A 23,989-nucleotide genomic window follows, 5' to 3' on the forward strand; every position below is an offset into this window, starting at 1 on the left:
TTTGGACTCATCAGACCAAAGGACAGATTTCCACCAGTCTAATGTCCAATGCTTGTGTTTCTTGGCCCAAGCAAGTCTCTTCTTATTATTGGTGTCCTTTAGTAGTGGTTTCTTTGCAGCAATTCGACCATGAAGGCCTGATTCACGCAGTCTCCTCTGAACAGTTGATGTTGAGATGTGTCTGTTACTTGAACTCTGTGAAGCATTTATTTGGGCTGCAATTTCTGAGGCTGGTAACTCTAATGAACTTATCCTTTGCAGCAGAGGTAACTCTGGGTCTTCCTTTCCTGTGGCGGTCAAAATGAGAGCCAGTTTCATCATAGCGCTTGATGGTTTTTGCGACTGCACAAAACTCTTGACTGATCTTAATGTCTTAAAGTAATGATGGACTGTAGTTTCTCTTTGTTTATTTGAGCTGTTCTTGCCATAATATGGACTTGGTCTTTTACCAAAGAGGGCTATATTCTGTATACCCCCCTACCTTGCCACAACACAACTGATTGGCTCAAATGCATTTAGGAGGAAAGAAATTCTGCAAATTAACTTTTAACAAGGCACACCTGTTAATTGAAATGCATTCCAGGTGACTAACTCATGAAGCTGGTTGAGAGAATGCCAAGAGTGTGCAACGCGGTCATCAAGGCAAAGGGTGGCTACTTTGAAGAATCTCAAATATAAAGTATATTTTGATTTATTTAACACTTTTTTGCTTCCTACACAATTCCATGTGTTATTTCATAGTTTTGATGTCTTCACTTATATTCTACAATGTAGAATTTTTTTTTAAAAATAAAGAAAAACCCTTGAATGAGTAGGTGTGTCCAAACTTTTGACTGGTACTGTTTATTATCCTGCCTTAGGGAAGAGGGGGTGGGGGACAACAGTGTTCTTCTTCTCTCTGTCTCTCATTTACCTCTCCTCTCTCCTCCCTCGCTTCCGTAAAGAAGATGAAAGGAGTGCTGTGTTCCCATTCCACACAGGCATGGAGGTGCAGTAAATCCTCAGCAAATTGTATTACATCTCTGCCTGTTAAGTTGAAATCATGCATCATAGCACTGCAGTTTGATGTGTTGGTGATCTAAAGAAATGCATGTGCCTAGGAACAGGGCAACTTTTAACAAGGCACACCAAACGTAATGAAAGGCGTAATGATGCACCTACTCATTTAAGACTCTCAAGAGCAATTCCCCCATTGTTGATCCATTTTATGATCCATTTTCATCTTTGTTATTCTGCTCAAATTGTACAGTATGTAACATATTTTTGTAGGTGCACAAACACCTGCTTCTTTGTGCTGTAAGAGAGAGTGTGTGGGGGGGGGGGACCGCTGGGAATGAGACAATGTCTCTGCAGTGCACCATAGAGAATGGGTTAATAGATAGTTCACTGTGTTCTGTGCTCACACTGGCTTCTATACAGACTAGGGGCACTGTACTACTATGGTTGATCTCTGTAAAAGACCCCCCCACCCCCTGTTAATCTCCATCATATAGACCGTTTGGTTGTTTCGTTTTGTGCAACTATGAGGCAAAACAGACACCATGTAAACTATATTTTGTCTCCGATGCTTATTGAAAACAAGTACATTTGCACAATTAGCACTTGTCTCTCAAATCAAATCACATTTATTGGTAAATACACGTGTTTAGCAGATGTTATTGTGGGTGTAGCGAAATTATTGTAGATGTAAGCAAATACAAAGTTACGGTTGTTGGTTAGCTAGCTAGTGCATTTTTACAGTATTAGCATAGACGTGCCATCAGTTAAAACACCTCAAAACAAAACCGATGGGTATCAATTCACCACATGGCAGTTTCTTGTCATTGTTGCCAGCTATCTGGCCATCCAGAATCACAACAACACACTGCCTTCTGCCCCATTGAAGCGTGTGCATAGTTTTCCTGACTTGTCAGCTAACCCGTCTACAGACACTTACATTTCTTTGGGTGTCTGTTGGTCATACTTTACCCTATACAGAACAGTGGTATGTGAGACTGATCTTTGAACATGATCCTGTCATGTGTGGAGCGGAGTTTTCGACAGTGGATGTGGATCAGTAATCGGATAGGTTTTGCGATGTGAGCAAGATGCAGTGCCAGTTGAAAGGACAGAGAGCTGCAACGTTCAACGCATTGCAGCGATGGGAGCTGAAAGGACAGAGACAACACACTGCAGCTTGTTTGGAAAGGAAGTGATTAAAGCCATCCTATTGGGTTATACAAAGGAGGCGTTTTATATATCGAATCAAAAAAGCGCTAAAGTGCAATTACTAACGTGATTAGGGCCAATTAGTTGGGATCCATTTCACTGTTGTTGCCTGCAATACGAAATAAGGGCTGCCAATGTCACTGTCTCTCTGTTAACACCAGTTTTGTTTTAATTTTGTCGGCGCTGTACTTCCAGCAGACTATAGGCTCATTTACATATATCCTGTAGAATATAAACATAATTGTTTCCTTGTTGTCAAGTTAAGTGTTAGAATGGTTGGGCTGCTGTGAAGGAAACGGATAAACCTCCTTCACAGGTAGATCCAGTAAGTCATATTAAGAAAAGCATGGGCATGGACAGTAGTTGTGTTACACAAAGATACTGCATACGGTCGAATATCACGAGGGAACAGCCATAGAGAAGCCACTTTGATATTCCTCTCTTGACATACATATTAGAATGTCCTAATTATAGGAAGCACAAGGGGGGAAACTTCTCCATTGTACTGTCGTGCTGTTTTTATGCGCTTTCCAGTCATTTCCTCACTGTGACGCTCATTGTCACTATTCTAATTAAGGCTGCTTGTTTAAAAAGGACCAACAGTGATTTGTACCAGGGTTTAGTCGTCAGGCCTGTCACATGTTTTACTGCAATTAGATGAGGGGGACTTGTACACAATAGGCATGTGGACCTGGCTGGTGTCTGGATTCACATCGACACGGTTATGTGTCGTTCAGGGGATGACATCTCTGTGAGAGGAGTAGTCTATGGGGAAAAAGGTTGAACGGTATGTAGATCGTTCTGCGTTATATTTCATTTTGAATTAGGGGTATACCAGAGGACAGAATACAAATAGCCCTGAACAGGTAGGACGGATTTCTAATGTATTTGTTGTGATAGGCCGTCATTCACATGGTAATGTATTCAAATTCAATAAAAGCTGTCAAACGTCTGTAATTCATACGGCTCAGCCCAAACAAAGCAGAATTTGGGAAAGCTATTTGGGGACTGGGAGGATTGAAGGATTCACACCTCAGAAATTCTATTGAGAGGTAGGTAGACACACAGACACTCTGCACATACAAAATAGATCCAGGTAGACAGAATACATTGAAGGAGAGGAAAAACATACACACTCTTGGTAGAAACACTCAGTCAACAGATTTATCCAGGGGTCCTGTGGTGGATTTATTCAGAAGCAAACAAAGAGGAGGTGAAAGGTCATTGGTACCCATAGGAGGCAGTTACTCTTAGCTACCAATAATTGCCCATTGGGAGTGGCTGGGCTGGCTGCAAGAGGATGCTGGAAAGAATAGGGGGAGCAGGGAGGGAGGAGCGTAGAGGAGAGCAGCTGGTGGGGGACGGGGTAAGGCAGGGCTATACGCCTGTATCACTACACACCTGGCCCTCTTCAACACTACTACTGCTCAGGACCAGAGACAGAGGTAGGACATATTTACTATTATTATTATTAAATTGAACCTTTATTTAACTACGCCACTCGGGAGCCTAAAGTTAAATATAGTTCCTCCATGCCTTATTATTATTGCTCTTTATGAGTCTCTGCCAGTCAGATATATACAGAATGTGTCGTTATCACATCTCTTATTGTACCCACTATAACGATAGAACGCTGGGTTGAATGGGGAATCATGTGTTCCCCATGTGTTTGAACTTGCTCTCCCCATAGACTTTCCAGTGAACTGCCTCTTTGTCTAGCAACAGCATCAGCAGTATTACTCCGAGTCAGTCACCTGAATGAATGGCCATAATGTGGGTTGTGACTGTGAATGTGTGCTTCTGGAGCTATACCTTGTCCACCCCCCAGACACAGCCTCCTGACAAACAGGGAGATGGGGAGAGGGCTGGAGTGGGGGTAATTAGCCGTTGCAATCACCTGTGATGGAAAGCGTAATTATAGGCAGTGAGAGGGAGAAGAGGGGAAAGGAACAACAAAAGCCCCTCAGAGAGCAGCCAGTTGTTAGTGGCAACTGGTGGAGATGAGACAGGTGGAAGGAACATAGAGGAGAGGAGGAGAGAAAGTGGGACACCAGGTCACTCTCTCTTTAAATCGCAGTATTGTATTACTCATCTAATGTTTTGTGCCAGCACGCGTCTTCACAGCCTTGTGTGCGTGTGTCTGTGTGTGTGTGTGCGTCCTCTATTAATGGCTTCTCACGTGATTTATACCATCCCTTCGCTGTTTGATAGCTTTTTAATGAGATTGTTGAATTTGTTTAGTGCCCTACGTGCAGGAGCACCAGAAATACCCCAACATAATCTCTCCCCACTCGCCTCGTGGCCGCACCCTAACAATGATTCGAGCTATCTGAATTAGGAGAATGATCCCAATCTCCCAGGCGAGCCATTCTCCACCCTGCGGTGTGCAGATCAATACCAGTCCAGATACTCTGGGAGACTGAACATCTCGCCAGTCTCTCCCGATCTAGGAGTGAATATTCACAGGCCTCTGTGTAGAGATGACCTCCATTTGAGTATTGATTGTATGACTGTCAAAGTCCAATTAGCTTAAGGTAAAGGCAGGCTCCCTCTTTGTTTTATTCTCTTACCTCAGGCGTTTGTCCGCAGGCCAAACACAACTCAATGCAAAGCGCTGTATTGAGCAGAGTTCTGTATTGTGTCAAGCCTAATGCAGTAGTGCTAAGTAAGCACTTAATTGTGGGTGTGGGTAAGCTACTCGAGAACCTGTCTGCCTCAATAGCAGTAATTGATCAGGTCTTTCCGTGGTGAAGAGATCCTGTGTCCATTCGCAGGTTGAGAGAAAGAGAGAGAGGCATTTGTGTTCAGCAGGGGAATCAATGTGCATCAGCCATTTGTAAAGGCATTGATGCTATGTTAGGAGGAGTTAGACCTAACTTAGAGGTATGCACAGCCTGTTTGTTTTGTCAGACTAGTTCTCCTGATCTTTACCACAGTGAGGTGCCCATGATGGTTGTTTGGAGCTGTGTTCCCATACTGAGATCAATGCTTCTACAATGCTAGCTGTAATATGCTGGGGACTCCTGGAGCTAGATGTGGTTTCACATGAGGTGTGTATGTGGTTAAACGCTTTCATATTGCAGATAGATTGTGGCTTCCATCATTGTAATTGTCTCCATCATTTACAATCCCCCATATACTGTATATAGTTTTTGTAAATACTTACCAGTCAAAAGTTTGGACACGCCTACTCATTCAAGGGTTTTTCTTAATTTTTTACTATTTTCTACCTTGTAGAATAATAGTGAAGACATCAACACTTTGAAATAACACATATGGAATCATGTAGTATCCAAAAAAGTGTTAAATCTAAATATATTTTATCTTTGAGATTCTTCAAAGTAGCCACCCTTTGCCTTGATGACAGCTTTGCACACTCTTGGCATTCTCTCAACCAGCTTCACGAGGAATGGTTTTCCAACATTCTTGAAGGAGATCCCACATATGCTGAGCACTTGTTGGCCTCTTTTCCTTCAATCTGCGGTACAACTCATCCCAAACCATCTCATTTGGGTTGAAGTTGGGTGATCGTAGAGGGCAGGTCATCTGATGCAGCACTCCGTCACTCTCCTTCTTGGTCAAATAGCCCTTACACAGCCGGGAGGTGTGTTTTGGGTCATTTGGGTCATTGAAAAACAAATGCTAGTCCCACTAAGCGCAAACCAGATGGGATGGTGTATCGCTGCAGAATGCTGTGGTCGCCATGCTGGTTAAGTGTGCCTTGAATTCTAATAAATAACAGACAGTGTCACCAGCAAAGCACCCCCACACCATCACACCTCCTCTTCTATGCTTCACAGAGGGAACCACACATGCAGAGATCATCTGTTCACATACTCTCTCTCACTGCCCATAATTAATCATCCGTTCACCTACTCTCCAACTGTCTCACAAAGACAAAACGGTTGGAACCAAAAATCTCAAAGTTGGACTCATCAGACCAAAGGAAAGATTTCCACCTGTCTAATGTCCATTGCTTCTGTTTCTTGGCCCAAGCAAGTCTCTTCTTCTTATTGGTGTCCTTTAGTAGTGTTTTCTTTGCAGCAATTCGACCATGAAGGCCTGAACAGTTGATGTTGAGATGTGTCTGTTACTTGAACTCTGTGAAGCATTTATTTGGGCTGCAATCTGAGGTGCAGTTAACTTTATTGACTTATCCTCTGCAGCAGAGGTAACTCTGGATCTACCTTTCCTGTTGCGGTCCTCATGAGAGACAGTTTCATCATATCGCTTGCTGGTTTTTGCGACTGCACTTGAAGTAACTGTAAATGTTCTTGAAATGTTCCGTATTGACTGACCTTCATGTCTTGTAATGATGGACTGTTGTTTCTCTTTGCTTATTTGAGCTGTTCTTGCCATAATATGGACTTAAAATCTTCTTTATACCACCCCTACCTTGTCACGTCACAACACAATGGCTCAAACGCATTAAGAAGGAAAGAAATTCCACAAATTAACTTTTAAGGCACACCTGTTAATTGAAATGCATTCCAGGTGACTACCTCATGAAGCTGGTTGAGAGAATCCCAAGCGTGTGCAAAGCTGTCATCAAGGCAAAGGGTGTCTACTTTGAAGAATCTCAAATATAAAATATATTTCAAATTTTTTAACACTTTTTTGGTTACAACATGATTCCATGTGTTATTTCATAGTTTTGATGTCTTCACTTATATTCTACAATTGTCTTAAAAATTGAGAAAAACCCTTGAATGAGTAGGTGTGTCCACACTGTATATATATATACACAATGGGGAGAACAAGTATTGGATACACTGCCGATTTTGCAGGTTTTCCTACTTACAAAGCATGTAGAGGTCTGTAATTTTTTATCATAGGTACACTTCAACTGTGAGAGACGGAATCTAAAACAAAAATTCAGAAAATCACATTGTATGATTTTTAAGTAATTAATTTGCATTTTATTGCATGACATAAGTATTTGATACATCAGAAAAGCAGAACTTAATATTTGGTACAGAAACCTTTGTTTGCAATTACAGAGATCATATGTTTCCTGTAGTTCTTGACCAGGTTTGCACACACTGCAGCAGGGATTTTGGCCCACTCCTCCATACAGACCTTCTCCAGATCCTTCAGGTTTCGGGGCTGTCGCTGGGCAATACGGACTTTCAGCTCCCTCCAAAGATTTTCTATTGGGTTCAGGTCTGGAGACTGGCTAGGCCACTCCAGGACCTTGAGATGCTTCTTACGGAGCCACTCCTTAGTTGCCCTGGCTGTGTGTTTCGGGTCGTTGTCATGCTGGAAGACCCAGCCACGACCCATCTTCAATGCTCTTACTGAGGGAAGGAGGTTGTTGGCCAAGATCCCGCGATACATGGCCCCATCCATCCTCCCCTCAATACGGTGCAGTCGTCCTGTCCCCTTTGCAGAAAAGCATCCCCAAAGAATGATGTTTCCACCTCCATGCTTCACAGTTGGGATGGTGTTCTTGGGGTTGTACTCATCCTTCTTCTTCCTCCAAACACGGCGAGTGGAGTTTAGACCAAAATGCTCTATTTTTGTCTCATCAGACCACATGACCTTCTCCCATTCCTCCTCTGGATCATCCAGATGGTCATTGGCAAACTTCAGACGGGCCTGGACATGCGCTGGCTTGAGCAGGGGGACCTTGCGTGCGCTGCAGGATTTTAATCCATGACGGCGTAGTGTGTTACTAATGGTTTTCTTTGAGACTGTGGTCCCAGCTCTCTTCAGGTCATTGACCAGGTCCTGCCGTGTAGTTCTGGGCTGATCCCTCACCTTCCTCATGATTATTGATGCCCCACGAGGTGAGATCTTGCATGGAGCCCCAGACCGAGGGTGATTGACCGTCATCTTGAACTTCTTCCATTTTCTAATAATTGCGCCAACAGTTGTTGCCTTCTCACCAAGCTGCTTGCCTATTGTCCTGTAGCCCATCCCAGCCTTGTGCAGGTCTACAATTTTATCCCTGATGTCCTTACACAGCTCTCTGGTCTTGGCCATTGTGGAGAGGTTGGAGTCTGTTTGATTGAGTGTGTGGACAGGTGTCTTTTATACAGGTAACGAGTTCAAACAGGTGCAGTTAATACAGGTAATGAGTGGAGAACAGGAGGGCTTCTTAAAGAAAAACTAACAGGTCTGTGAGAGCCGGAATTCTTACTGGTTGGTAGGTGATCAAATACTTATGTCATGCAATAAAATGCAAATGAATTACTTAAAAATCATACAATGTGATTTTCTGGATTTTTGTTTTAGATTCCGTCTCTCACAGTTGAAGTGTACCTATGATAAAAATTACAGACTTCTACATGCTATGTAAGTAGGAAAACCTGCAAAATCGGCAGTGTATCAAATACTTGTTCTCCCCACTGTATATATATAAAATAACCCTACCACCCCTCCCCTAATTGGAGTAAACTAATGGACAACAACACTTAGGTTTCTACTTCCAGCTTATAAATACTATATCCATTTTACGGACACAGTATATATTACAATAGTTATCTTTGGTTTGTTTCTAGTCCCATCCTTCAGCTGCCCTCAACCCCTGCCATCTGTCTCTGAACACCATCCAGTTTTGATTTCTATTTGCAATATATTTTCAACTGTGCTGTGGTGTTTCACAAAAGTTCTGAACCTTTCTATTCTCATAGTGTCTACAGATTGTAAATTAAAGATAAACATTTTTGCTAAGAGTATTATTATATTATTGATCGATTGACTATGACTTTTCAAATCACCCAGCAGTGCTATTCGCATAGTTAGCTCCAGGTAAATGTTGCAATTCTTCAGCTATTCCTGAACCTGCGACCAAAAACAAGCTACAAAGGGACAGTACCAAAACAAATCATCTAATGATTCTGTCTCTTCGTAGAAAAATCTGCAGAGCTGGGATGGTTGTATCCCCCATTTACAGTGGGGAGAACAAGTATTTGATACACTGCCGATATTGCAGGTTTTCCTACTTACAAAGCATGTAGAGGTCTGTAATTTTTATCATAGGTACACTTCAACTGTGAGAGACGGAATCTAAAACAAAAATCCAGAAAATCACATTGTATGATTTTTAAGTAATTAATTTGCATTTTATTGCATGACATAAGTATTTGATCACCTACCAACCAGTAAGAATTCCGGCTCTCACAGACCTGTTAGTTTTTCTTTAAGAAGCCCTCCTGTTCTCCACTCATTACCTGTATTAACTGCACCTGTTTGAACTCGTTACCTGTATAAAAGACACCTGTCCACAACCTCAATCAAACAGACTCCAACCTCTCCACAATGGCCAAGACCAGAGAGCTGTGTAAGGATATCAGGGTTAAATTGTAGACCTGCACAAGGCTGGGATGGGCTACAGGACAATAGGCAAGCAGCTTGGTGAGAAGGCAACAACTGTTGGCGCAATTATTAGAAAATGGAAGAAGTTCAAGATGATGGTCAATCACCCTCGGTCTGGGGCTCCATGCAAGATCTCACCTCGTGGGGCATCAATGATCATGAGGAAGGTGAGGGATCAGCCAGAACTACACGGCAGGACCTGGTCAATGACCTGAAGAGAGCTGGGACCACAGTCTCAAAGAAAACCATTAGTAACACACTACGCCGTCATGGATTAAAATCCTGCAGCGCACGCAAGGTCCCCCTGCTCAAGCCAGCGCATGTCCAGGCCCGTCTGAAGTTTGCCAATGACCATCTGGATGATCCAGAGGAGGAATGGGAGAAGGTCATGTGGTCTGTTGAGACAAAATTAGAGCTTTTTGTTCTAAACTCCACTCGCCGTGTTTGGAGGAAGAAGAAGGATGAGTACAACCCCAAGATCACCATCCCAACCGTGAAGCATGGAGGTGGAAACATCATTCTTTGGGGATGCTTTTCTGTAAAGGGGACAGGACGACTGCACCGTATTGAGGGGAGGATGGATGGGGCCATGTATCGCGGGATCTTGGCCAACAACCTCCTTCCCTCAGTAAGAGCATTGAAGATGGGTCGTGGCTGGGTCTTCCAGCATGACAACGACCCGAAACACACAGCCAGGGCAACTAAGGAGTGGCTCCATAAGAAGCATCTCAAGGTCCTGGAGTGGCCTAGCCAGTCTCCAGACCTGAACCCAATAGAAAATCTTTGGAGGGAGCTGAAAGTCCGTATTGCCCAGCGACAGCCCCGAAACCTGAAGGATCTGGAGAAGGTCTGTATGGAGGAGTGGGCCAAAATCCCTGCTGCAGTGTGTGCAAACCTGGTCAAGAACTACAGGAAACGTATGATCTCTGTAATTGCAAACAAAGGTTTCTGTACCAAATATTAAGTTCTGCTTTTCTGATGTATCAAATACTTATGTCATGCAATAAAATGCAAATTAATTACTTAAAAATCATACAATGTGATTTTCTGGATTTTTGTTTTAGATTCCGTCTCTCACAGTTGAAGTGTACCTATGATAAAAATTACAGACCTCTACATGCTTTGTAAGTAGGAAAACCTGCAAAATCGGCAGTGTATCAAATACTTGTTCTCCCCACTGTATATAACATTATATTGATTGCAAGAATTTTGTATAATAATTTTAATTGAAAAACTCTAAGTTTTGAATCCGGCGTGGTTTTGTGTATCAGTTCTTAAACCATGTGCCAACTATTTTGCAATCTATATGGCGCAGCGGTCAATTTTTGGTCCTTAAATTAAACTGGTATACTTTTTTATTTATCACAATTTTCTTTAACCAATTTTGGTCTTTAACACCGACAGACAAATTCCTTACGTTCTCCCCCTTCCACTTGCCTCTTCCATTTTTGAGGTAATGATGCAATTAGTTGGTTGTAATTTTGCGTAGAGCGGTGGGTAAAAGCCTTTATTGGTTCCCTCACTTCCCTCACTATGTCTTGTTTTGAATGTGATGATGAAAAGTTAAACATCCGGGCCTTTCCTTCCTAGCTGTCAGTCATAGTGCATCTCTAATTGGCCCTAACAGGGTTTCACAGTAGGAAAACAAAGTGGTTAACTCTCTCACTCTGTCTAAAAGACTCACTCACTGGGGGGGTGCGTAACACTTCCAACACGTTTCATCTTTGTAGCTTCCTGCACTGTGTTTCATTGAAATGTTGTTTGTGATGATTGTACTGTGGCAGTATAGCTCTAATGGTGTGGTTCTGTCTTTCTGCGTTCTGTAGGACTGAGGACAGTTGAGATGCATGGCCTGTAAGCAGCCAGCGCCAGTGATGGCTCATAGGAAGAGGCCAGGGACCAGCGGCTCCAGCTGCAGCATGGTGGTGCCCCCCGTCCAGCCCCACTGCCCCGTCGCCTACCCCCCAGAGCAGCACGACCAGGAGCATGAGGAGGGGCCGGGAGAGGAGGAGGAGGAGGAGGAGGTTCACTACTGCCGCCAGCAGGGCCTGGAGCCAGAGCTGACGGACAGCCGGCCAGCCACACCTACTATACCTGTGCCGGAACACGAGCATGAACACAGCCTTGACCACGATCACCCAGACTGCCACGACCATGATGACCACAGTCACAGCGACGACCATGCAGAGTGCCATGGCCACGAGCATGCAGACTGTCACGGTCACGATCACGGTCACAGTCACGACGACGTAGACTGCCATAACCACGGCCACGTCCACAGTCACATCAATGACCACGACCATGCAGGCTGTCACGGCCACCGTCATGATCACGCTGACAGCCTGGACGGAGACTCCAGCTCTGACTATGTGAACAACACCTCAGAGGAGGAGGACTATGATGAAGGTCTGCCGGAGGAGGACGAGGGCGTCACCTACTACATCCGCTACTGCCCTGAGGATGACAGCTACCTGGAGGGCAGCATGGACTGCAACGAGGCCGAGGCTGACTACACCGCCAGCACCGTGCAGCACGTCCGGGCTGAGCCCCCGGGCGACACAGACGAGTGCCAGGAGGCGGTGGAGGAGTGGGCGGAGGGAGAAGGAGGGGTGGAGGTGGGGGAGGTGCGCTGTGAGGTGGTGGAGCAGGATCCAGATGAACAGATCTACAATGTCCTGGACCACCACCCCCACCCCGCCGCCGTCCTGCACGAGTCCCCCCCACCCACAGAGGAGGAAGAAGAGGAGGAGGAGGAGAGAGCTGGGGTTGCCTACACTGGGGACTACTATGGCCCAGAGGAGGACAATGGGAACTCCGTGGTTCACATACCGCGGTCTCCATACCGTGGCCGTAAGGTGGTAGTGGAGGGGGAGACGGGGGAGGAGGCGGAGGAGGACATTGACCAGATAGTGGCAGAGATCAAGATGAGTATGAGCATGGGTAGTCTGAGCAGCGGTGGCACTGACCAGAGCCCTGATGAGCTGGTGCAAGACAGTGTACCCAGTGATTACCACCCTCCTGAGGCCCACGCCAAGCCTGAGCCTGCACCCTACACCCCAACCCCACACCGCCACGACAGCAGACCCAAGTCCCTCAACCTCCCTTCCACACGGCACAACAACCCTGAGCTCCAGAGGGGCTTCAAGGTTCGCTCCCGCACCCCGGAGGAGCGACAGCAGTGGGCTCAAGAACAGGTGAGAGGGAGAGGCCATTTTGATGGCTATTTTCTATACACACTCATTGAATCTCCTCTATTGAAATGATGTGAATGACAAGTCAGACGTACAGTTAAGGTGATGTGTTGAGAAGGTTTTCAGAGTATACATCCGTTTAATCTCTCTTCCAAATTTTCCAGGGAGATGAAGGGCACAGTGATCAAAGTCATTTTCAGACTACATTTTTCCAATCCAAAATGTCTAATGCCTCTAACACTAATCTCCCGGATAAACATGACTTGGGTTTTTAATCGTCTAGATATTGGGGCATTTACAAAAGTATCAATTTTAGAAGGACTATAACCGACACTTAAACCATGGTCCTCCTTCTTTACATTTTACCTGAGTGGAGGGAGAGATCTGTATAGAGTAACGTTATACATTCAAGGTCAAATCGGGGCTGCTTATATTTGTCCTGTTTCACACGTGCACAAGTGTGTAACCTGTACAGTGTGTGGTGAAATGGAAATAGATTTTTTTTGCATATCCCTCTCCCCCTGAGACACCCTCGGAGAGTGAGGTCACGACGTGTTTAATACAGTTGGAGACCGCACACAAGATGTACGGCCAGGTTATGTTCAGATTCTGGAGCAGACCTATGCCATTGGAACTGATTAAAACAAGATTTGTGATAGGGCGATATTTATTATGTATGAGGTGGTTGACAGGCAGGTTATTGCACTGTAGCTATAGTGCAGCTAGTGAGGCCGTTCCCTTCCCCCTGCTGGAGACCCATCCCCCAGCCACAGCCAGACACCTTGAGCTCCCCTCTCCATCTCCCACGCCCACTGCCCTCATTCAGATCCAGCCGCGCACACACACACACACACACACACACACACACACACACACACACACACACACACACACACACACACACACACACACACACACACACACACACACACACACACACACACACGCCTCTTCCTGTCCTCCACCAAGCCCCTCTCTGTGTTCTACCATGCTCACCCCCAGCCCATGCAGATGGTGAGGTGAGGGGAGATCCTGTGTGTGTGCCCTGCGGTATGGGATGGCAGAATGCTGATACACACCTGCTCCACCGTGGTGTGCATGTGTGTTATGTGTCTATGCTTGTGGTTGTGTGTGTTCTCTTTACTGTGTTGTTGGAGAGAAATGGGACAGGCCACATAACTGGATTATATTGGAAGCAAGCACATATTGTGCAGAACAGTCACTGACAACAACAATAAAAAATCTAATGCCCATGTTAAATTGGGTGACTGTTTGTGATTTTACGCAGCAGTTGTAGATGTTTTGCAGAATGCTTTCAGTGTTCAGGTACTGTGATTAAGGCTCACTGAAGTGTTTGAAAACATCAGATTCAGGCTGGATACTTCCTCCTTCCTCGGTGCAGAGATTTGTTTTATCCTGTCAAACAAATGGATATAATTATTATTGAATTACTGTTTGCTCAAGCTGATGTGTAGATGTTCAATACTAATCAGGACTTATGATTGTGTTGTCGCTGTAAAAATAAGGATTGCTGAGTTATGAAATGAGAGCAATTTCATAATCTTTCATTTCATAATCCTTACCATGCTTTGCTAAGTAAATGTGAACTGTCAAGACTATAGTGGTACTCAAGACAACATGTTGTCCTGTGTGTATTTCACAGAACTCAATTAATGTCTAATAATAGCATGACCTTATTTTTTTCACGTTACAACTACTCCTTTCTCCGACCCATAGAGAAATGTATCGGACTGTATTACTAATGTATGTTGGCTGTAGCTCCCTAAGGAACCGGTCCTTTTTTTCATTTCTACTGTCTGCTTGGAAATGTTTTATTAACTCTCTGTTGCCCGCTGGTCCCTGTTTAACCCCTGGTTTAACCTCCACAGATGACCAACGGTGCGGAGCATCCCAGGAAACAGCAGCGTTCTGACCTCAACGTGCCGCTGGAGAACAACAATGTCCCGGAGGTAAACTGTCTCTGTCTGCAGTCCAAACTCATTGCGACAGATGATATCATGTGGAATACATAACAGTATTATTACTGTCCTGTGCTTGTCCTTCAGAGCCCGTGTCATGTGTGTGAAGAGATTTTCTTCAGATTATTTATCATCATATCAAATCAAGCTTAATTTATACATCAGATTTCAGACATGGAATGCAACACAATGTGCTTCACAGGAAAAACGAATAAAAACAATGAAAATAAAAGCTGTATCGCAGAGCTGTTTGCTTTGCTAGTTAGAGCCTAATGTTAGCTAGCTAACATTGAACCTGGTTGGTTAGCTCCCACCAGATTCATGCAGGGTAGTAACGACATGATTTGGCACTATGTTCATTGTTGTTTAACTAGCTAACTTTATCTGGCTGGCTTGTTAGCTAACGTTACGTGACGTGTGTGATCTTCCACGTTGTTTACCTAGCTAGGTTCATTGTTTACCTACAGTTGAAGTCAGAAGTTTACATACACCTTAGCCAAATACATTTAAACTCAGTTTTTCACAATTCCTGACATTTAATCAGAGTAAAAATTCCCTGTCTTAGGTCAATTAGGATCAGCACTTTATTTTAAGAATGTGAAATGTCAGAATAATAGCAGAGAGAATGATTTATTTCAGCTTTTATTTCTTTCATCACATTCCCAGTAGGTCAGAAGTTTACATGCACTCAATTAGTATTTGGTAGCATTGCCTTTAAATTGTTTAACTTGGGTCAAATGTTTCGGGAAGCCTTCCACAAGCTATCCCACAATAAGTTGGGTGAATTTTTGCCCATTCCGCCTGACAGAGCTGGTGTAACTGAGTCAGGTTTGTAGGCCTCCTTGCTCGCACACGCTTTTTCAGTTCTATAGGAATGAGGTCAGGGCTTTGTGATGGCCACTCCAATACCTTGACTTTGTTGTCCTTAAGCCATTTTACCACAACTTTGGAAGTATGCTTGGGGTCATTGTCCATTTGGAAGACTCATCTGCGACCAAGCTTTAACTTCCTGACTGATGTCTTGAGATGTTGCTTCAATATATCCACATAATTTTCCTACCTCATGATGCCATCTATTTTGTGAAGTGTACCAGTCCCTCCTGCAGCAAAGCACCCCCACAACATGATGCTGCCACCCCTGTGCTTCACGGTTGGGATGATCTTTGTCCCCATGTGCAGTTGCAAACCTGGCTTTTTTTCTGGCTTTTTTCTGGCAGTTTTGGAGCAGTGGCTTCTTCCTTGCTGAGCGGCCTTTCAGGTTATGTCGATATAGGACTCGTTTTACTGTGAATATAGATACTTTTGTACCTGTTTCCTCCAGCATCTTCACAAGGTCCTTTGCTGTTGTTCTGGGATTGATTTGCACTTTTTGCACCAAAGTATGTTTATCTCTAGGAGACACACGGTTGGGACGATCTTTGTCCCCATGTGCAGTTGCAAACCGTAGTCTGGCTTTTTTATGGCAGTTTTGGAGCAGTGGCTTCTTCCTTGCTGAGCGGCCTTTCAGGTTCGTTTTACTGTGGATATAGATACTTTTGTACCTGTTTCCTCCAGCATCTTCACAAGGTCCTTTGCTGTTGTTCTGGGATTGATTTGCACTTTTTGCACCAAAGTATGTTTATCTCTAGGAGACAGAACGCATCTCCTTCCTGAGCGGTATGACAGCTGCGTGGTCCCATGGTGTTTATACTTGCATACTATTGTTTGTACAGATGAACGTGGTACCTTCAGGCGTTTGGAAATTGCTCTCAAGGATGACCCAGACTTGTGGAGGTCTACAAATTGTTTTCTGCGTTCTTGGCTGATTTCTTTTGATTTTCCCGATGATGTCAAGCAAAGAGGCACTGAGTTTGAAGGTAGACCTTGAAATACATCCACAGGTACACCTCCAATTGACTCAAATGGTGTCAATTAGCCTATCAGAAGCTTCTAAAGCCATGACATAATTTTCTGGAATTTTCCAAGCTGTTTAAAGGCACAGTCAACTTAGTGTATTTCAACTTCTGACCCACTGGAATTGTGATACAGTGAATTATAAGGGAAATAATCTATCTGTAAACAATTGTTGTAAAAATTACTTGTGTCATGCACAAAGTAGATGTCCTAACCGACTTGCCAAAACTATAGTTTGTTAACAAGACATTTGTGGAGTGGTTGAAAAACGAGTTTTAATGACTCCAACCTAAGTGTATGTAAACTTCCGACATCAACTGTAGCTTGCTAGCTACATGTCTTAAGCTAAAGTGTACAACACCCGTTGAATACGGCCGGTGTCAGTAAACGTCGGCAAAAAAAGCGTAATGAAATTGTTGCCAGCAGAGCTGTTAGGCTGTTTTCATGTTATCCAGAGGTAAACAAATCATCCGCCAGAGCGTCAGGTGTGCTCTCTAAACTCTCCGAGAGTGAAACTAGATGGGTGGGGCTAAAGCTTAAGAGGGTGTGAACAATGCTGAATGGGTGTAGACAAAGAAGAACTCTTTACTAGATACCAAAACATTCAAAGGCCATTTTCTCAAAAGTGAGTTTACAAGTTTATCAACTTTCAAACCAGAATTACTTTCCCATTGTTTCTCAAATGCAGTGTATGATATATCATTTTGTAGCTGTGAGTCTCTACTTTTATCCAATGTAAAAAACACAATTTCAAATTTTGTTACGTAAGAACGAATACAGGTGGTGAGTCACATATTTACTACACAACAAACATAAGATATATCTTTTTTTAAATTATACAAACTGAACAACTAAAAGGAAAAGCAAAGCAAAGAATATGTGTTTCAAGATCTCTTTAAAATATGTCCACAGTTTTGGCCCCGTTCAGGTTCTCTGGCAGGCTATTCCAGAGCTTGTGGGTATAATAACTAAAGGCTGCCTCTCCATGCCTCGTTAAAAGGCCAGTGCCAGAGGATTTATGAGGATCAGTGAACTGTGTTTATGAATGAATGAAGTCCCTGTCTCCAGGTAACACAGTGTAGTTGTCCAGTTTTCTTAAGGAAATCACCACTGTTATTATTGTGGACATTTCTCTCAGGGACATTCTATACAAGGCTGCTATCCTCATTCCCCACTCCCATTGCTCTGAAAGGAAGGGGAATTGGCTGTGCCCTTTTTTGACTCTGCAGTCAAGCCACTGGTTGAGAGCAGCAAGCTGTGTGTTTACATCAGGGAAACCACTCAACCTTGACCTGACCGTTCAAGTGACGCTCAGAGACAAAGCCCTCTCTCCCCTGCCCAACCCAGTCTTATCATCCTAACACTGTTTTGTCTGGCCAGGCTTTCATTCACACACCAGCACTAAGGCTGGAGAGCACAGCCGAACTGCAGAGCGAGGCACATCTTCACTTTAAAGGTCATCTAGAATGATATGGTAGCATTTAAGTATTGTATATTTGCGGGAGGCCACTATGGCATAAGTGTACTAAGATATACTAGGAAGTTGTTTCCCTTTAAGTTATTAAGTGGTTTGATAGTGCTCCTGGGCCTTCCTAACAGACTGTAATGAACGGCCACACATATTTCAGCCTGGACCCTCCATTTGAGTGGCATGTCTTTAAAGTGATGCCCATTACTCAGAGTGCTTTAATGTGCGGCTCTCTCATTCAGAGCTTTGTGGAAGTATTGATATACAGTTGTGTTTCACATCTGAAGATGTAGGCATGTCATGACCCTGCATGTTAACACGGACCACTGTTTACAATCAGGTCGATGCCATGAAGTTGCACTTCCTTTGATCTGTACTATACACTCTTAGGAAAAAGGGCTCCAAAAGGGTTGTTCGGCTGTCCCCATAGGAGAACCCTTTTTGGTTCCAGGTAGAAGCGTTTTTGGTTCCAGGTAGGACCCTTTTGAGTTCCATGTAGAACACTCTGTGGGAAGGGTTCTACATGGAACCCAAAAGGGTTCTACCTGGAACCAAAAAAGGGTTCTTCAAAGGGTTCTGTTCTGAGGACAGCCAAATAACCCTTTTAGGTTCTAGATACCACATGCTTTTCTAAGAGTGGAGAACACGTCTATGTATTCAGTTCTTGCATCGTTTCTTACATTTTCTTCCTTATCTGTTCATTAATAGAGTTTGTATCGATATCATAGGCTACTTTGAACTGATGTTCAAAAATGTTTCATCTTCTTTGACAGACTGAAGCTTTTGGAGTTTGTTGGTCTGTTGTTTGTTGTGGAAGCCAAAGGCCTTGCAGAGAGGCGGGTTTTCCTTTCAGTTTCATGAAATGAGAATGCATATTTCATTCCGCTTTACTAATTCAGAGAGTTCAATCAAGACTTTCTGTTTTTTCAGGAAACAAAGAAGGCTGCATCTTTCCCCAGCTTTGTTGATGGTAAGGCACCTCTGCGTCTGTTTATCTTGAGGGTGAAATCAAAAGACAAAAATGAATCAAATTCACAACATCAAAAACAGATATTCCCTGTAAGAGACTTATATCACTTTGGGTGCAGGGATCTGCTCATTCCAAGAATATTAGATTTGTCTCTCTAATTCAAGCGCCTTAATAACCACTCAAAATCTAGTTGCAAGATGACAGATCATGGAGTATTAAGGAGAGAAAATAATGAGCTTGCAGCTGTTACATGAGATCAACATGTTGAGAGAGAGAGATCAACGAGTCTGCATTTGAAAATTAAGACAAACAAGAAAGTAAATATAAATGATAATGTACATTTTTCACTATCTTTATTTGGACAATTTACCTGAGAGCCATCATGTCAGACGTGTCAGTGAGTTAGTCGTCAATGTGGGAGGGCTCTATCTAAGCAGGCCAGACCCAGGCCTCTGAGTATGTTTGGTTCGAGATGTTTTCAAGGCATTCCTCGCCAGGCCCCTGTCACCACTGGGCAGCGAACAGCAGGGCTTCCTGGAGGCTGAGCTGGTTCTTTCTTTCACTCTCTCTGATATCATGACAGTGCATTGTATCCCTCAGAGGTTGTCACAGAGTCTACATCTACATATCACACGGCCACATGAATCCCCTGGTGCCTCTCTCAGCTCTCAGCTCCCTGCCCACCCGTGGCCATTTTACTGCTCAAGCCTCCGCCGTGATTGTTTCTCTGCATAATACCCAACAGCTACAGAATTTGAGTGTTTGATTTATTCAAATTGTGCATACAGAAGGCTACCAATACTCATACGTATGTGACCTTTCAGCTAGAACAACACAGTCTTTGTTTTGCAAGAGAAGTATGATCTAATAGCGTTTATCTTCTCCTTCTCCTGCTCCTTCGTTTCTCTGCCTATCCATTCTCCCTGTCCCTCTCTGTCAGTTCCGGGGCCCTGTGAGCCAGAAGATCTTATTGATGGCATCATCTTTGCTGCTAACTACCTGGGCTCCACCCAGCTGCTCTCTGAGAGGAACCCGTCCAAGAACATCCGCATGATGCAGGCCCAGGAGGCTGTCAGCCGGGTCAAGGTACGGACAGACAGCAGACAGGCCTTCCATCACACACACACACACACACACACACACACACACACACACACACACACACACACACACACACACACACACACACACACACACACACACACACACACACACACACACACACACACACACACACACACACACACACACACTGCACCACCCGTTTCAAATCCCGCAAACAGCTTCCCTTTCTTCGTTCCTTTTCATATGGATGTTGTTTTGATCTGGTATATTTTCACTGTGACTCTAGGAACCGTTTTGGAAGATTCAGAGTGAAGGGTGTCTGATGTGTTTGTTTACACCCCAGGAGACAGTGTCCAATCTAGTAGTATTATTGCTACTGTACTGTAGGACGCAGTGGTACTGTGTAATCATGTTCCTCTCCAGTGGGTTAGTTTACAGTCCTTTTAGCTCTGTTTACAACCCACTGTTTGATTTTTATACTGTCAGGATTTAATGATGCCCTGTAGAGGAAACAACACCTTAAGGTATTCATCAATCATTTTTCATATTTCTAGTTCTAGTATATCTTGAATAAACTTTATATTCGTGTTTCAGGCATATATAAAATCTGATTGAGACTTCAAAGCTTGTACAGTGTATTGGCATAACCGCTGGAAACCTTTTTAATTAGCACTCTAAGTGGAACCTCTTGCTGTAGATAGTCTGCAATCTGGCAGACAGAAATGCAGTTTTATAAATGGACTTCAAATGTGAGTGCAAGGTGCTGGTCTTTTTAATTCAAGTGAGGTCCAGATTGGCCTATTAAATCCACATGGACGTCAACGCTGTTTATCTCCCCAGTCAGAGCAGTTTGAGATTTGGCCAGAATTAGCAGTCCATTTGGGCTCCAGTTGGGCCAGATTGGGGTAATGTGTCACATGGTGTTGGTAATGGATTGCTGGCTCACAGAGGTTATGTTTCCCCTTCCATTTCAGTCCCATTTTCTACATGACTTCTCTGCTATGAATACTGATGGTGAGCAGCCAGAGAGGATGGCCATATTCAAAACAGACTCCGCCACTGTGCATTTCAATCACTTCACTACTGGTTGGCTCTCAACTAGCTCTGGAGTTATGATTGCTTTTGGCAGTCTAGCTTTTGAAAGGCCATTTATGCAAGGGCCGTTTTCCCCTCAGTCTGATCACCGAATGATCACAAATATAGTATTTGCACGGAATGTTCTTGAGTGAGTTCATGTGTGCTGACAATGTATTGTTGAGACCATAGACAAGGAGGCGCTGTACATGACTTTAGGAGCTATACCTATTGGATCAAAGAGAATACAACCCGAGATGATACACCAGATGTTCATGAGTTGTCCAGGCACCATACGTTTCCTCTCCCTCTCATGAAAATATGGGCTGGGCTGTATCATTAATATTTTATAACCTAACTCGGTGGTCCACTGGCACTTGGCTGGGATCTACTTTTAGAAACATCCACCTGTGGCAAGGCCAGCCAGTCACTGCCGAGCAGAGATGGGAGTGTATGTTAGCTCAGTGGGTCAAATTGACCCACAGCTCAGTGTGACACAGTGGCACGCTCTCTTGTCCAGCAGCAGTCTGTTTCAGCAGGCACAAGACTGGGGCAGGTGACCCTCTCATCTGAGACAGCTGCCAGCCTTTCCCAAAGGAAAGCTGGCAGCTCTTTTGGAGGGATATTAGAGTTTTGATGGGCCCTTGCCTCCCTTCCACTGCTGCTGGGATCTGGCTACATCCATCCCAGTGACAAAAAAAAATCCTTCCGTTCTCTCGCTACCATCAAAGGCCTTTGAAGATGATACCATGGCAACGCTTAACTGACCGTTTTTTTTCGTCATTATTTTTACGTTGGCTGTTCAGCTGTGGAGGAGGCCATCGGGAAGCATGCCACTTGTTCTCTGTTCTCATCTGAGGAGGAACTACAGATTATGTTTCTCTCCACAGATGAATTGGCATTATGTCACTCTGGAGGCAGGGGATCTGGCTCTGTTATGTGTTGGTAGCTACCAGTTCTCCACACACCAACCCCTGAACACTGGGACTGGGCAGGGTGCTCTGTGCTGCCTGCCTCCCTCAGTTTCATTTTATGGTTCTCATAAACCCACAACCCACACACAGATTAATTACACTGCTGTCCTCAATATTTAGTCCACTGCTACAGAGAACAAAAAAACGTAACATTGCAGGTAAATCGCATGCCGTCGTAGGTTTTATTTCTACAGATCTTCTTTGGCACGCTCCCCTCATTTTGATGTCAAATTTATGCAGCTTCATCGCCCACTCCTTTTTCTGCCTGCCTTGATTTGATGTAGTGGGTGTAGCTGGATGTAGCTGGAGGACTGCCTTGCATTAGGAGGGCTGAAGGTGGTGCAGTAAATGTGTAACAAACAACCCAGGATCATCCCTGAAGGCCGTTCTCTGCTCTGCTTCCCATACGAACACAAATAAACTGACTAGTTGCAGCACGCAAACATCCAACTTGCTCGACCGTCTGAGAGGCAAGATCCTGCCCTCTGCTCTGTCTCCCAGCAAAGGGTGAAGCGGTAGAGAGAGTGCTGACCCTTCCTCTGCTCCTGACTGGCTGGCTTGCAGAGAGCTGTGGTACCAACTCTCTCAGGCAGCCGTAGTAACGGAGTCTATCTGACTGATGATGGATGGGACTGGAACAGATGAACCAGCTTCAGCTCAGGGCTCACAAACAGAGGTCCTTTATGTGTCTGGACTTCAGCACACCCTCCTTCTGGTCCTGTGCAGTTGACCTACAGCGTTAAAGTCTTTTTGTGGGGCTCAGTGTTGGGAAAGGGGATACCTAGTCAGTTGCACAGGAGGTGTGAGATTAACTGAATCTGAATCTTAACTGAATCTGAATTAACTGAATATGTATCGTAACTGAAACTGAATCAACTGAATTAACTGAATCTGTATCTTAACTGAATCTGAATCAACTGAATTTACTGAATCAGTGATTTCTGGTCAGCCACCCTACAGTAGGTTTCTCAATGTGTTGTTTTTAGACCATTTGAAAACCACTCAGTCACCAACTGTCAGTTTTGACATCCCATTTCTCAGGGGGATGGTGACGGATGTCAATACAGGACTAAATCATTGTGTTGCCTTAAATTACATGTCAAGTCATCTCAGGATGCAGGGCTCTGCTGTAATTCCTCACCATTTTCTGAAAGACAGGACAGGAAAGGTATGCCGAGGATGTCTTGCCTTGACTTCACATTTGAACCTGAAGCCCTTTGATAGAGTATTTGTATATGCTACACTCAAGTTCCCTTTTACTTTGATATTAAGGTATCAACTCATTTTTGCATGTTTTTATGATTTTCTGTATTCGAAAGAAAAAGAGCAATTATGATCCTTTTAATTGCCGTTTTAATTAGTTTCTGCAGAACACAGCTGTGCCATCGCTCCTCTCCCTCTCAGAGCAATGATACACCTGCTGTTTGGTTTAGTTATTGTCTCTTACTTTCTTTTACTTTCTTTACCTCCTGCCCTCTGTTTTTGCCGCTCCTCCCGTCCCGTGTCTGACGACCCTGTTCTGTCCCAACGTCTTCTCCCAGAGGGTTCAGAAGGCTGCCAAAATCAAGAAAAAGGCGGTGTGTAAAAACAATCTGATCTGATAAGAACAGAGAGAAGGGCCACCTTGACTCCACCCTCACCCTCCGGCTCCCTGTTCCATCTGTCTGTCTGTCTCATTCTGACTCACTCTGAGCCGTGGAGTTTGAGGAGGTGACTTGAGTTATGATGAGAATCTCCATATCCCACTCCATCTGATTACCCTGCATGCATCACTGAGAGGCTGGACTGTGTGAACTCCGGGAACATCCCTGCAGCTTGTGCTCTGAAAATCAGAGCCAGCAAACATG

At 44.2% G+C, this 23,989-nt stretch overlaps 1 protein-coding gene across 4 annotated transcripts in view; it reads left to right on the forward strand.

Annotated features, from left to right (window-relative positions):
• LOC139562792 (amyloid-beta A4 precursor protein-binding family A member 2-like) overlaps positions 1-23,989 on the forward strand; it is an 82,683-nt gene that overhangs the window by 47,796 nt on the left and 10,898 nt on the right. For 2 of the 4 annotated variants that reach the window (XM_071380838.1, XM_071380839.1), the window contains exons 3-7: positions 11,355-12,722; positions 14,609-14,689; positions 18,990-19,029; positions 19,970-20,115; positions 23,684-23,719. In XM_071380838.1, the coding sequence (XP_071236939.1) occupies positions 11,376-12,722; positions 14,609-14,689; positions 18,990-19,029; positions 19,970-20,115; positions 23,684-23,719 (1,650 nt within the window). In that variant the 5' untranslated portion in view covers positions 11,355-11,375. Of the gene's footprint in view, positions 1-3,553; positions 3,654-11,354; positions 12,723-14,608; positions 14,690-18,989; positions 19,030-19,969; positions 20,116-23,683; positions 23,720-23,989 lie in introns of those variants that run through there. The other 2 variants (XM_071380840.1, XM_071380841.1) reach the window with 2 other exon arrangements.

Source organism: Salvelinus alpinus, chromosome 33 (genome assembly GCF_045679555.1).
Source record: "Salvelinus alpinus chromosome 33, SLU_Salpinus.1, whole genome shotgun sequence".
NCBI classification, from domain to species: Eukaryota; Metazoa; Chordata; class Actinopteri; order Salmoniformes; family Salmonidae; genus Salvelinus; species Salvelinus alpinus.